The following is a 15,213-nucleotide window of genomic DNA, read 5'->3' on the forward strand; positions in this document are numbered from 1 at the left end:
GTTAGTGTTATGGTGATGGGTTATTGTTAATATTGGGGTTGGGGTTTATTGTTATGAGTTAGGGTTAGGGTTAAGTTTAGGTTTAGTGGTTAGTATTTGGGTAGGGTAGGTATAGGGTTAGGTTTATGGGTTAGGGTTATGATTAGGGTTAGGGGTTAGGTGTAAGGTTAGGGTTAAGTTTAAGATTAGGTATAGAGTTAGGGTTAGGGTTAGCGGATAGTGCTTGATTAGGGTTATGGGTTTGGATTAGGGTTAGGTTAGGGTTAGAGTTATGGTTAGTGTTAGGTGTTAGTTTTAGGGTTAGGTGTTAGGGTTGGGTTATGGTTAGGGTTAAAGTTAGGGTTATGACTTGGGGTTCAGGATTTTGGTTGGGATTAGGGTTAGGGATTGATGTGAGGTTTAGGGTTAGGATTAAGTTTAGTTTTGGGGTTATGGTTTATGGTTAGGTTTAGTGTTAGGGAGAGAGATTGGGGGTTAGAGTTAGGTTTAGGGTTAGTGTTTATGGTTACGTTAATGGGTAAGGTTAGGTTTATGAATAGGTTTATTGTTATGGTATAGTGTTAGGGTTAGAATTAGGATTAGGGTTATGGTTATGTTCAGCTAGGGTAATGTTATGCTTAAGTTTAGAGTTAGGTTTTAGGTTTAGGGTTAGCTTGAATTTTTGCGTTAGTTTTCGGTTTTGGGGCTAGGGTTAGGGTTAGTGTTAGGGTTACAGTGTGGTTAGGGTTAGGGATTAGATTTAGGGTTAGGGTTATGGTTATGGCTTCAGGTTAGGGTTAGGTTTATGGTTGTAGTTAGGGGTTGGTCATGGTTAGGGTTAGTGGTTAGGGTTAGGGTAAGGGCTAGGTTTAGGGTTAGCAGTTAGAATTTGGTTAGGGTTAGGAGTTAAGGTTTGGGTTAGAGTTAGAATTAGGGTTATTAAGCAAAAGAAACAAAAGCAAAAATGAACTATTGGGACTTCATCAAGATAAGAAGCTTTTGCACAGCAAAGGATACAGTCAACAAAACTCAAAGACAACCTACAGAATGGGAGAAGATATTTGCAAATAACATATCAGATAAAGGGCTAGTTTCTAAAATCTATAAAGAACTTCTTAAACTCAACACCAAAGAAACAAACAATCCAATCATGAAATGGGCAAAAGACATGAAGAGAAATCTCACAGAGGAAGACATAGACATGGCCAACATGCACATGAGAAAATGCTCTGCATCACTTGCCATCAGGGAAATACAAATCAAAACCACAATGAGATACCACCTCACACCAGTGAGAATGGGGAAAATTAACAAGGCAGGAAGCCACAAATGTTGGAGAGGATGCGGAGAAAAGGGAACCCTCTTACACTGTTGGTGGGAATGTGAACTGGTGCAGCCACTCTGGAAAACTGTGTGGAGGTTCCTCAAAGAATTAAAAATAGACCTGCCCTACGACCCAGCAATTGCACTGTTAGGGATTTACCCCAAAGATTCAGATGCAATGAAACGCCGGGACACCTGCACCCCGATGTTTCTAGCAGCAATGTCCACAATAGCCAAACTGTGGAAGGAGCCTCGGTGTCCATCGAAAGATGAATGGATAAAGAAGATGTGGTCTATGTATACAATGGAATATTCCTCAGCCATTAGAAACGACAAATACCCACCATTTGCTTCAACGTGGATGGAACTGGAGGGTATTATGCTGAGTGAAGTAAGTCAATCGGAGAAGGACAAACAGTGTATGCTCTCATTCATTTGGGGAATATGAATAATAGTGAAGGGGAATATAAGGGAAGGGAGAAGAAATGTGTGGGAAATATCAGAAAGGGAGACAGAACATAAAGACTCCTAACTCTGGGAAATGAACTAGGGATGGTGGAAGGGGAGGAGGGCGGGGGGTGGGGGTGAATGGGTGACGGGCACGGAGGGGGACACTTGACGGGATGAGCACTGGGTGTTATTCTGTATGTTGGTAAATTGAACACCAATAAAAATTAATTTATAAAAAAAAAGATTTAGGGTTATTGTTTTGGGTTAGGGTTAGGGTTAGTAATTATGGTTAGGATTAGGGTTAGGGGTAGGTTTATGATTAGGTTTAGGATTAAGGTAAAGGTTAGTGTTAGGTTTAAGGTTAGGTGTTAGGGTTAGGGGCTTTTTTTCGGGTCAGGTGTTAGGTTTAGGGTTAGGTTAGTGTTAGCATTATGGTTAGGGTTAGGTGTTAGTTTTATGGTTAGGTGTTAGGGTTGTGTTAGGGTTAGGGTTAGGTTTAGGGTTTAGATTTAGGGATTTGGGTTAGGGTTAGTGTTAGAGTTAGGGACGAGGGTTAAGATTAGAGCTAGGGTTAGGATTATTTGTTAGGGATAGTGTTAGCATTACGTTTTTGTTTGGAGTTAGGTTTAGAGTTAGGGTTATGGTTATGGCTTAGGGTTATATTTACAGTTATGGTTACTTATAAGGTTAGGAGTTACAGTTAGGGTTTGGTTTAGGGTTAGAGGTTAGTGTTAATTATAGGTTTAGTGTTAGGGTTAGGGTGATAGTTATGGTAAGGTTTAGTATTAGTGGTATAATTAGGTTTAGGATTAGGGTTATGGTCATGGTTAGGGATTAGTGTTAGGGTTAGGTTTAGGGTTAGGGTTAGGTTTTTGGGTTAGGGTTATGGTTAAGTTATGATCTGGGTGAGGGTTAGCATTAGGGGTTACTGTTAGCATTAGGGCTAGGGTTAGGGGTCAGGGTTAGGATTAGGTTTATTCTATAGGTTAGCGATTGGGTTAGGGTTAGGGTTAGGGATGGGTTAGTGTTAGCGTTAGGGCTAGGTTTAGAGTTAGAGTTTGGGTTAGGGTTTGGGGTTAGAGTTAAGATTACAGTGAAGATTAGGATTTGGGGTTATTTTTTGGGCTTGGTTCGTGGTTATGGTTAGGATTAGGTTTAAAGATAGGGTTAGGGTTGGGTTTAGAGTATTGTTAGGGTGAGTGTTAAGTGTTAGGGTTAGGTTTATGGTTATGGTTTTGGTTTAGGATTAGGCTTAGGTTGGGGATTAGGTTGTGGCTTAGGGTTATGGTTATGGTTAGGGTTATGGTTTGGTTAGGATTAGGGTTAGGTGTTAGGGTTATGGGTTTGGTTTAGAGTTAGTTGTTTGGTTTAGTGTTAGAGTAGGTTTAGGGTTATGTTTAGGGTTAGGTGTTAGGGTTGTGTTATGGTTAGGGTTAAAGTTAGGGTTAAAGTCATGGCTTGGGGTTCAGGTTCAGGTTTTGGTTGGTGTTATGGTTAGGCTTAGGAATTAGTGTTATGTTTAGGTTTAGGATTAACGTTAGGTTGGAGTTAACGGTATGGATGGTTAGGTTTAGGGTTAGGAGTTAGAGTTAGGGTCACGTTTAGGGTTAGGATTTATGGTTATGATTATGTTATGGGTTAGGGTTAGGTTTATGAAAAGGTTTATCATTATATTATAGTCTTAGGGTTAGGGTTAGGATTAAGGTTATGGTAAGATCCGCCTTAGGATAATGTATTGCTTAAGTTTAGAGTTAGAAGTTAGGTTGAATGCTAGGGTTAGGTTTAGTTTTAAGAGATAGTGTTAGGGTTACGGTATGGTTAAGGTAATGTTTAGGGGTAAGTTTAGGGTTAGGTTTAGACTTAGAATTAGGGATAGGGTTAGGGGTTAGTGTTAGGTTTAGCGTTAGGTTTAGGTTTATGGCTAGGTTTAGTTTGGGGCTAGGTTAGGGCTAGATTAGTGTTTTAGGGTTAGGTTTAGGGCTAGGGTTAGGATTAGGGGATAAGGTTAGGGTTAGGGTTAGGGTTATGTGTTAGGTTTAGGGTTAGTGCTAGGGTTATGGTTAGGTTTAGGGGTTAGGGTTGCTGTTAGGGTTAATGTTGGGGTTAACTTTGGGTTAGGGTTAGGGTTAGATTTAGGGTTCAGTTTTTGGTTAGGTTACGGGTTAGGGTTAGCGTTATGGTTATGGGTTAGTTTTAGGTTAGGGTTACCTTTACATTTAGGTTAGGGTTATCTTAGGCTTAGGGGTTAGATTTAGTGTCAAGGTTTGGTTTAGGGTTAGTCCTTAGGGTTTAGATTTAGAGTTATGGTTAAGGTAGGGGATAGGATTAGGGTTAGGGTTACAAATTAGTGTTAGGGTTAGGTTTAGTGTTAGGGTTAGAGTTAGGGGTTAGGTCTGGGTTATGGGTTAGTGTTATGGTTATGGTTAAGGTTAAGTTTAGGGTTAGGGTTTGGTTTAGGTAGAATTAAGGTTAGGTTGATGTTTAGAAGTTAAGGTTAGGGTATAGTTAGGGTTTAGAGTTAAGAGTATGGTTCAGTCTAGGGCTTAGGGTTAGGGTTCAGGTTAATTAAGTATTAGGGTTTTGGGTTAGTGTTAGGTTTAGGTCTAGAGTTAGGGTTAAGGGTTAGGGATATGTTAGTGGTTATGGTTAGAGTTAGAATTAGGGTTAGGTTTAGGGTTATGGGTTATGGTTATAGATTAGGGTTATGTTTAGGGTTAGGTTTAAGTTTAGGGTTTAGTAGAGTCTTAACTGTTAGGTTTAGGATTAGGGTTAATTTAGTCTTAGGGGTTAGATTTAAGGGTAGGTTTAGGTTTAGTATTAGGGTTAGGATTATGATTAAGCCTGGCCTAGGGTTTACATTTCTAACCCACCCCTACCCCTAACCTACCCTTACCCTACCTGTACCAACTCTACCCCAAGCTCTACACCTACACCTACCCATACCCTACTCCTACCACTACCCCAACTCCTAACCCTATCCCTACTCCTAAATCCCATCCTACTGCTATCCCTACCCATGGAGCCTGCTTCTCCCTCTGCCTATATCTCTGCCTCTCTCTCTGTGTGTTTCTCATAAATAAATAAATAAATAAATAAATAAATAAATAAATAAATCTTTAAAAAATAAATCCTTTATCTGAGAGGCTGCTTGAAGGCTGTATTCAAGAGACGGTTGTTACTCAGAGTTTAGTACATTGCATTTCCATTGTGCCTCCACTGCTACTTATGAGATAGGTGCTAACTCCCTTATATTAGCAGCTAGTTGAAAGCTGCTTTCAAGGAACACTGGTTCCTCAGAGCTAACATAACCCTGGTCCTACCCCTTCCATTCCTACCATTCCCCTAATCCTACCATGACTCAGTCCCCTACTCCTACTCATAACCCTAACCCTATTCTAACAGAAACCCCTACTGCTTCCTATACTCCTAATCCTAACTCTACCCCTACACGTACCCCAAACCCTAACCCTACTACTACCCCCAACCCTACCACTACTCCTTCCCCTAATCCTAACACTAACCTTACCCCTACCTCAATTTCTAACCCTACACCTACCACTTCTCCTACCCTACACCTAACACCAACCCTACCACTAACCTTCTACTACTCCTAACCCTAAACCTATTTCTAACCCTACTCCTACACCTACTCTTACTCCTAACCCTAACCCAAACATGAACCCTAACTTAACCTCACACCTACACCTACACATATACCTAACGCTAACCCTAACCCAATCCCTAACGTTACATCTATTCATACACCAAATTCTACCCCTACCACTCTATAACCCTATTCCTACCCCTACCTTTACCACTAACTCTCCCCCTGCTCCTCCTCCAACCCATATGCCTACTCCTAAATCTAATCATAAACCCACTCCTACTTCTAATCCTACCCTACCTCTAAACTGGCCTCTACCCCTAACCCTCCCCAACCCTAACACTAACTCTAAACCTACCCAACCCCTACAACAACACCTACCCCTAACCTAAGCCCTAACCCTACACCTAACCCTAGCCTTAACCCTGTCAGTAATCATAACCCTAAACCTACCCCTAACCCTAACCCCTCTCTACCCATATCCTTAACCCTCCCCTACCTCTATCCCCAAAACTACCCTGACCCCATCCCTATACCTATCCCTACCCCTATTTCTACACCTACAACTACAACTACTCCTAAACCTACCCTACCCCTACTCCTAATCCTACCCCTACCCCTAATCCTACCCCAACCCGTACCACTACACCTAATCCTACCCCTAATCTACCCTTACCTCTACCTGTATCCCTACCCCTAACTCTACTCCTACACCTACCCATACCTTACTCCTACCAATACCCCTACTTCTAACCCTATACCTCCCCTTAAATCTAATCCTACCCTTACACCTAAATATAAACCTACCCTACCCCATCCCTAGATCTAACCCTACCGCTAAACCTACCTCTATCCCCTACCCTTACCTCGAACCCTACTCCTAACATTCTTCCAAAACCTACTCCTACCCCTAGCCCTACACTTTCCCTTACCCATACCAATAACCCTACCACTATACCTAACCCTAAATCTAACCTACTCATAAGTTTATCCCTACCTCTACACCTGCCCCAACCTGTAATCCCACCCTTACCTTTAATGCTAACCATAACAATACCCCTACACCTACCCCTACTGCTATCCTTACCCATACCCCTACATCTACCCCTACTGCTAATGATACTCCTACCATACGCCTACCCTACCCCTATCCCTACTCATAACCTTACACCTACCCTTACCCTAACCCAACACCTACTCCTACCCATAACCCTACCTCTAACCCTACTCCTATGAGTACCCCTACCACTACACCTTACTCTAACCTTAATCCTACACCAACCCAACTCCTACCACTACTTGTATCTACACTCTACTCCTACCCCTAACCATATCCTACCCCCACCCCTACCCCTAAACCTACTCCCACACCTACCCCTATACCTATACTAACCATAACCCTACCCATACCCTACCACTACTCATATCCCAACCCCTAAGACTACTCCTAGAACTACCCCTAAACCTACCTTAACCCTAACCTACTCCTACCTGTAATCTACTCCTACACTTAACCCCTAACCCTAACTCTACCATTTCCTCTGACCCTACACCTTCCCCTAACCCTACCCCTAAAATACCCTACTTGTACAGCGCATTTCCATTGTGCCTCCACACCTATTGCTGAGACACATTCTAACATCCTAATGTGAGAATCTAGTTAAAAGCAGCATTAAAGGAACATGTGTTTCTCAGAATTAAGGACAACGCATTACCAATCGTGCCTCCACAACTACTTTGTAGTAAGTTCTAACTCCCTTATGATAGGGGCTCATTAAAAGCTGCATTCAAGGAACACTTGTTTCTCAGAGATACCTATAAACCTACTCCTACCCCTGCCCTTACCTCTAACTACTTCTAACCCTACCCCTACCCCTAAACTAACCCTACTTCAACACCAACCCCTACCGCTACTCCTACCCTTAATCTTAACACTAACCCTACCCCTACCTCTAACCCTAACCCTATTCCTACCCCTACCCCTACTCCTACCCTACACCTAACCCCAACCCTACCCCTACCCCTTCTACTACTCCTACTCCTACACTGCCCCTAAGCTATTTCTTTTTTTTTAAGATTTATTTATTTATTCATGAGAGATATAGTGAGAGAGGCAGAGACATAGGCAGAGGGAGAAGCAGGCTCCATGCAGGGAGCCTGATGCAGGACTCGATACAGGATCCCAGGATTATGCCCTGGGCCGAAGGCAGACACTCAACTGCTGAGCCAACCAGGCTTCCCTCCCTAAGCTATTTCTAACCCTACCCCTAGCCCTTCACCTAACCCTACTCTAACACAAGCCCTAACCATACCCCTACACCTACCTACACCTACCCCTACACGTATGCCTATGCTACCCCTACCCCTACCTTATATCTATCCGTATCCCTAACTCTACCCATACTCATACCCATACCCATAACCTTATTCCTACCCTATCCATACCGCCAACCCTACCATTACTCCAACCCATACACCTATCCCTAAAAGAACCCGAACCCTAAATACTACCCCTACGCACAAACCCACCCCTTCTATACCCCTAAACATACTCTACCCCTACCCCTACCATGACCTCTACCTCTACTCCTGCCCCTAACCTACTCTTACCCCTACCCCATCCCTAGTCCTCTACCTACCTGTACAGTGCATTGCACTGTGCCTCTACAACTTCCATTGAGATAAGTTCTATCCCTTATGTGAGAGGGTAGTTGAAAGGTGCATTCAAGGAATGCTTGTTTCTCAGGTTTATGTACAGCGCCTTTCCATTGTGTCTCCACACATACTTTTGATATAGGTTCTAACTCCCATATGTTAAAGGCTAGTTGAGAGCTGCATTTAAGAAAAGCTTTCTTTTCACAGTTAAGTACAGTGCATATCCATTGTGCCTCTACACCCACTATGAGATAGATTCTAACTCCCTTATGATAGGGACTAGTTGAAAGTTGTATTCAAGGAATGCTTGTTTCTCAGGTTTATGTACAGGACATTTCTATTATACCTCCACAACTTCTTTTGAGATAGGATTTAACTCCCTTAGATGAGAGGATAATTGAGAGTTGCATTCAAGGAAACCTTGATTCTCAGAGCTACCCATAACCCTACACCTACCCCTACCCTCACCCTATCCCTAAACCTACCCCTAAACCTACCGCTACACCTACTCCTAACCCTAAACCCACTCTTATACCTAACTCTAGCTCTCATCCCACCCTAATACCTACTGCTACCCCTATTCCTAATCCTAGCCCTACATCTACACCTAATGCTACCATATGCCTAACCCCACCCATACCCCTGCCTCTAACCCTACTCCTACTCTGAACCCACCCTACTCTTACAGCTTCTCCTACTCTCACACCTACCCCTACCCCTACCCCTAAGCATACCCCTACCCTCAACCCTACCACTTCCCTACCTGTACCCCTACCACTATCTACCTAATCCTACTCCTACTGTTAATGCTACCCCTAAACCTACTCCCACCCCATCCTTACTCTTACCCCTAACCATATACCTTCCTCTAACTCTACACCTAATCCTAACCCTTTCCTGCCCATATCCCTAACCATAAGCTTATCCCCAATCCTAAACCTACCAATATCCTTACACCTACTCCTATCCTTAACCCTTCCCCTAACTGTAGTGCTACCCCTAACCCTACACCTACACCTATCCCTACCATAACCCCACCCCAAACCCTACTTCCACCCTTACCACTACCTTACCCCTAACCCTAACCTTAACCCTACACCTACTGTTACCCCTCCCCAACCCTACCCCAACCCCTACACCTAACCCTAACCTTACTCCTACACTACCACAACCCTTATCTCTACCTCTACAACTAATCCTAACCATAACCCTACCCCTACCTCAAACCTTACTCCTACCCCTACACCTAAACCTACTCCTAAATCTAGACTACCCTCTATACCTCCGCCTCCCCCTATCCCTACCCCTACCCTACCCCTATCCCTATCCCTACACCTACACCTAACTGTATTGCTACACTACTCCTATCACTAATGCTACACCTACACACATTCGACCCCTTCAAGTACCCCACCTACCCCTAACCCTTCAAATACCACTCCGCTATTCCTACCCAACCCCTACACCTACCCATACCCCTACCTTTACACCTAACCCTACTCCTACCACTATGCCTACCACTTTCAGTACCCCTAGCCCTACTCCTACACCTACCCTTACCTCTACTCCTAGCCCTACCCCGACCCTACCACACCCACTGTACTCCTACCCTACCACTACCCCAAATCTTACCCCTATCCTTATCCTTACCTCTACCCTTAATCCTAACCCTAACACAACTCCTACTACTACCCCAAACCTAACACTAACACTAACTCTACCATACCCATAAGCCTACCCCTTCCCAACCCCATATCCCTACCCCTAACCCATAACAATACCTATATCCCTACCCCTAACCCAATCCCTAACACTACCTCTACCCTACCACAATCCCTACCAATCCCTGATCCCTACTCCTAGCCCTAATCCTACCTCTACACATATCCCTCTTACTCATACCCCTACACTTAACCTTAATCCTACTGCTACCCTTCCCCTAACACTACCCCTATTCTAAACCTACCCCAACACTACCCCTAAAACTACCCCTACCCCTAACCCTAACTTACCCTTGACTCTACCCCTAACCATATTCCTACCTGTATACTTCCCCATACACCTAATCCTAACCAAAACCCTACTGTACCCTACCCCTACTCGTATTCATATCCCAACCCCTAAACCTACCCTAACTCTAAACCTACTCCTACCCCTAAAATTACTCCTATCCCTAATCATACACCTACATCTTATCATAGCCATAACTTCACACTTACATACCTCTACCCCTGATTGTATCTCAACAGTTAACACTACCCCTAAACCTACCCTAACCCTATTACTCCTACCCGTGACCTACTGCTACATCTACCACTACCCCTAACCCTATCCTTTCCTCAAAGTCTACACCTACCCCTAACCCTACCTCTAACCATACCACTACTCCTAAAACTACTCCTACCCCTAACCCTACATGTACAGTGCATTTCCATTGTGCCCCACACCTACTATTGAGATAAGTTCTAACTCCATTATGATAGGGGCTCATTGAAAGCTGCATTCAGGGGATCCCTGGGTGGCGCAGCGGTTTAGCGCCTGCCTTTGGCCCAGGGCGCGATCCTGGAGACCCGGGATCAAATCCCACGTCGGGCTCCCGGTGCATGGAGCCTGCTTCTCCCTCTGCCTGTGTCTCTGTCTCTCTCTCTCTCTCTCTGTGTGTGACTATCATACATAAATAAAAATTAAAAAAAATTAAAAAAAAGAAAGCTGCATTCAAGGAACGGTTGTTCTCAGAGTTACCCATAACCCTGCTCCTATTCTTACCTTTACCCCTAACTCTATCCCTAAACCTACCCCTACCCCTTCCCCTAACTCTACATCTAACTCTAACCCTACTCCAACACCAACCCCTACCATTACTCCTACCCATAATCCTAACACTAACGCTACCTCTACCTCTAACCTAACCCTACTCCTACCCCTAATCTTACCCTACACCCTAACACCAAGCCTACCTCAACCCATATACTACTGCTACCCCATCCCTACCTCTAAACCTATTTCTAACCCTACCCCTAGCCCTATTCCAAATCCTAACCCTAACAAGAACCCTAACCCTAACCCTATGCCTACCCCATCCCTACACAATCACCTACCACTACCACTACCACTACCCTTACATCTTACCAATGTGAACAACAGTGAGATAGTGCTACACACCTACTAGAAATGCTAAAGTCAAAAAAATAAGGATACCAGCCTCTGGAGGGTGGCATATGACAGGAATGCTCCTTCATGCTGAGGATGTATGTACGGTTGCTTTGGAAGACAGTTTAGCAGTTTTTTTCAAGGCTAAATAAATCTCACCTTAGGGTCCAACAGTCACACTTCAATATTTACACAACTGCTTTGAAAAAACGATTTCTACACAAAAACTAGCATGCAATTATGTATGGCAACTCTATTCATTATAGCTAAAAACTTTAATAGATCAGGATGTCTTTCAACAGATGAATCCATAAGTAAACTGTGGTACATGCAAGTGAAGGGTCCCAGGAAGGCACCACCAGCCTGCAAGAAGAGTGCACATGGAGACTGCTGGGCCCATGCACACAGTCCTGTATAAATCCACATGTGTCTACTGAGTGCCTTCATGGGTCAGGGCTGTGCTGGCACCTGGAGCTACCAGGCAAAATGGGGCCAGCAGCACTCTTCCCAGGTGAGAGAGTGGAAAGAATATGACCTCTGACATCCTCCACAACCCTTGACTAGGGTTGGGTTGGATATGAAACAGTCAGTGACCAGGGAGACATTTCACTCTTCTATTAGAGCCCAGGACCAAAGGGCAGGAAACCAATGCTTCAGCTCAATCCTGGACTTGTATGTGACCCTGGGCAAATCCTGTCCACCTTGGGGGCCCAGGGAGATGGAGGAGAGAAGAGGGTCAGTTATGTTTAAACTTAACCCTGACCCTGACCCCAAACCTCTAACCCCAGACCCTGACCCTAAGCCCAAACCTGAATCTATACCTTATTTCCCAACCACATGCTGGAACCATCTGATTTATACTATTCTACTATATCATAAGCTGAGCATGTAGCCCTTTGTCATAAGGTGTAATTGTGACAAGCTGTCTTATTTTCTCTGCCTGTAGGAGATACCTTGTTCTTGGGTGTTGACCTTTCTGTGTCTCTTTCTTTCTTTCTTTCTTTCTTTCTTTCTTTCTTTCTTTCTTTCTTTTTTCTTTCTTTCTTCTTTCTTTCTTTTGATTTTATTTACTTATTTGACAGAAAGAGAGAGCACAAGTAGGCAGACTAGCAGGCAGAGGGAGAGGGAGAAGCAGGCCCTCCACTGAGCAGAGAGCTCAGCGGGGGGCTCTATCCCAAGACCCTGAGTTCATGGCCTGAACTGAAGGCAGACACTTAATAAATTGAGCCACTCAGGCAGCCCTGCCCCCTTCTTTCGATCTTCAATTCAAACCTCAAGTCACCTATATATTCAATAGTTCTCAGGGCAATAATCTTCAGAGTATTTTGAAATCTTGTTCCTTCTTTATCTTAAACATAGGTAAAAAATTATTGCAAATTTAAACACATTTCTGAATTTATGTGCAAATAATACTGTTTAAAAATTAAATATGACATATTTCTTTTTTTTTTCTTGTAAAAAGGCATCTATTTGGTTTTTAATACAAAATGACTCAGAGAAACACAGAAAGAAAAATATTATACAAGCCAGTTATTGAATTAAAAAAAAATCCCCAATGAACAAATTTCAGTGACATTCCCTGTCTTCGGCCTGTATTAGGAAACAAGAAACTACCAACCAACCCGTGTCTGTCTCTTTGAAGAAATCTTACCTAAAAATAAAAGAGGAAAAAATCCCAAACAGTTCCTGAAATCTGGCCGGTGGTTTTTAGAGGCCACTGTCAGCTTGTCTTAATCATCCTGGTGGAAGGGGTACCAGTGGTTGCTGGAACATGGCCACCTCCTCCTTGCTTTTTCCTAGGAATGGTCTTCATCTGAAGGGAGGCTGCTAGCCTGGGCACTGCTGGATGCCACTTATGACGCCTGAGGTCTCAGGGGCCAAGCAGCCGTTGGGGCGGGTGTCTTCCATTTCATATCTTCACTGAATCTCCCCCATATACAGTCTCTTGTCACTGGATGCTGAGAGAATGATTGGTTCATCAGGGTGGAAAGCCACTTCATTGATGGAGCCAGCATGTCCAGGCAGCTTATACAAAATCCTCCGGCTTGTGGTATCCCACACATACACAAACCTGTCAGCTGAACCAGCTGCTATCTTGCTTCCATCAGGTGACCAAGAACATCTCAGAAGATTCTTCTCAAAGTTGTGCACATTTCCTTGAAATATCTTCACACATCTCTCTTTAGGAGCAAATGGCCGGACATCCCAGACCCGCACTGTATTGTCCATTGCATTGGACAAGAGATAAGAGCCTTCAGAACTTAAACTCAGGCCAGTCACTGAATCTGCATGGCCTCTCATGGTGTAGGTTAGCTTGTTTTGGCGCAAGTCCCAGACCTTGATATCGTTGTCTATTCCACCAGAAATAATCTGATCACTTGTATCATTGAAGGTCACAGCTAACACCTGATAGGTGTTCTGAAATGTCTGGATGGCTGCTTTCTTCCGGATGTCCCAAAGCTTAACTGTTCCATCATCACTTCCAGTGCAGACAAGCTGAGGGCCCCTCCTGGCCGGATAACAGGAATTCACAAAGGAAGTATGTCCTTTCAGCCTTTTAACCCTCTCACCTGTTTCACTATCCCACACTGCCACAGTTTTATCTGTGGATGCAGAGAACAGCATACTGCCATCCGTGTTATAATGCAGCTCCATCACAGCCCCACTGTGTCCTTTCAATGTAGCATAGTTATCACGGTCACCATAGACATTCCACAACAGTATCAGTCGATCAAAGCCTGCAGATGCTAAGGTGGATCCATTGGGATGAAACTTGCAGCAGTACACTTCCCCTTCATGTCCTGAGAGAAGCATGATTGGAGCCTGAAGGGAGGAACACCTTGGAGGTCCCGCTTGTAGCGCCGTCTGCTGCTGCCCAGCTCCGGGGCCCGACCCCGCCACTCCCCACAGCAACTCATGCCGCTGCCGCTTGACTGGGACCAGTGGCAACTCCGGGCTTTTGCGCTTTTGCTGTTCTATCATGGCCAAATATGACATATTTCTGACATAAAAAAATATAGAGCACAATTTAATAAACACACACTTTTCATTACCTTGCTTAGGGCTAGGATTACCTTATACCAAAAAGTACCCACTACCTTTTTAGGGGTTTATTGATTTCTTTAATTGTGTGATAATATTTCTGATGTTACAAAAAATTCTACATTATGTATGTGCTATTATTTTATAAAATTTTAAAACTTATATACGTGGCATCATTTTCTAAACCATACATTTAATCTCTAAAATGTTTTGTAAATTAGGGCACCTGGGTGGCTCCGTGGTGGAACATCTGCCTTCAGCTCAGGGCATGACCCCAGGTCCTGGGATCAAGTCCCACATCAGGCTCCCTGGAGGGAGCCTGCTTCTCCCTCTGCCTATGTCCCTGCCTCTTTGTGTCTCTCAAAAATAAATAAATAAATCTTTTAAAAAATAAAAAAATATAAAATGTTTTGTAAATTGACAATAAATTATACCTCTTTGGATTGTTAACTCAGTTCAATGGGGACAATAAATGTAACTCATGTCATTGATAAGCATGTTACTCTATATTCATACAAATGACTCCTGTGTTGCAGAAGAATGCTAAGGAGTGTTCCCATGATCAATGAATTTTCTTTAAGAAGAGAAAAATCTTTTTCTTTTTCCATGAAATTTATTGTGGAAATTTTATTTTCGGGGATCCCTGGGTGGCGCAGCAGTTTGGCGCCTGCCTTTGGCCCAGGGCGCGATCCTGGAGACCTGGGATCGAATCCCACATCGGGCTCCCGGTGCATGGAGCCTGCTTCTCCCTCTGCCTGTGTCTCTGCCTCTCTCTCTCTCTCTCTCTCTCTCTCTCTATCATAAATAAATAAGTTGAAAAAATTAAAAATATTAAAAAAGAATTATTTTCATTTTTATTTAGAAAGAAAGAGCAGATGATCAGGTAACATGATGAAAAAAAAGTCAAAACTTCTCCAGTTGCTGCTTTTTCTTACTTGCATAAAATAAATAAATAGTAATAAAGGTATTGGTCCAGTAAAAGAAAACAAAGCAGCTCATCAGTATGAGAA

The 15,213-nt window shown here is 43.5% G+C and overlaps 1 protein-coding gene across 1 annotated transcript; it reads right to left on the reverse strand.

Moving 5' to 3' along the window:
* Positions 1-12,610: 12,610 nt before the first annotated feature.
* Positions 12,611-14,143, reverse strand: LOC129497382 (U5 small nuclear ribonucleoprotein 40 kDa protein-like). The gene has a single exon (XM_055306224.1). The coding sequence runs from the start codon at positions 14,141-14,143 to the stop codon at positions 13,079-13,081; it is 1,065 nt and encodes a 354-aa protein (XP_055162199.1). The 3' UTR covers positions 12,611-13,078.
* Positions 14,144-15,213: the final 1,070 nt, after the last annotated feature.

This window comes from Nyctereutes procyonoides, unplaced genomic scaffold (assembly GCF_905146905.1).
Source record: "Nyctereutes procyonoides isolate TBG_1078 unplaced genomic scaffold, NYPRO_anot_genome, whole genome shotgun sequence".
Lineage (NCBI taxonomy): Eukaryota > Metazoa > Chordata > Mammalia > Carnivora > Canidae > Nyctereutes > Nyctereutes procyonoides.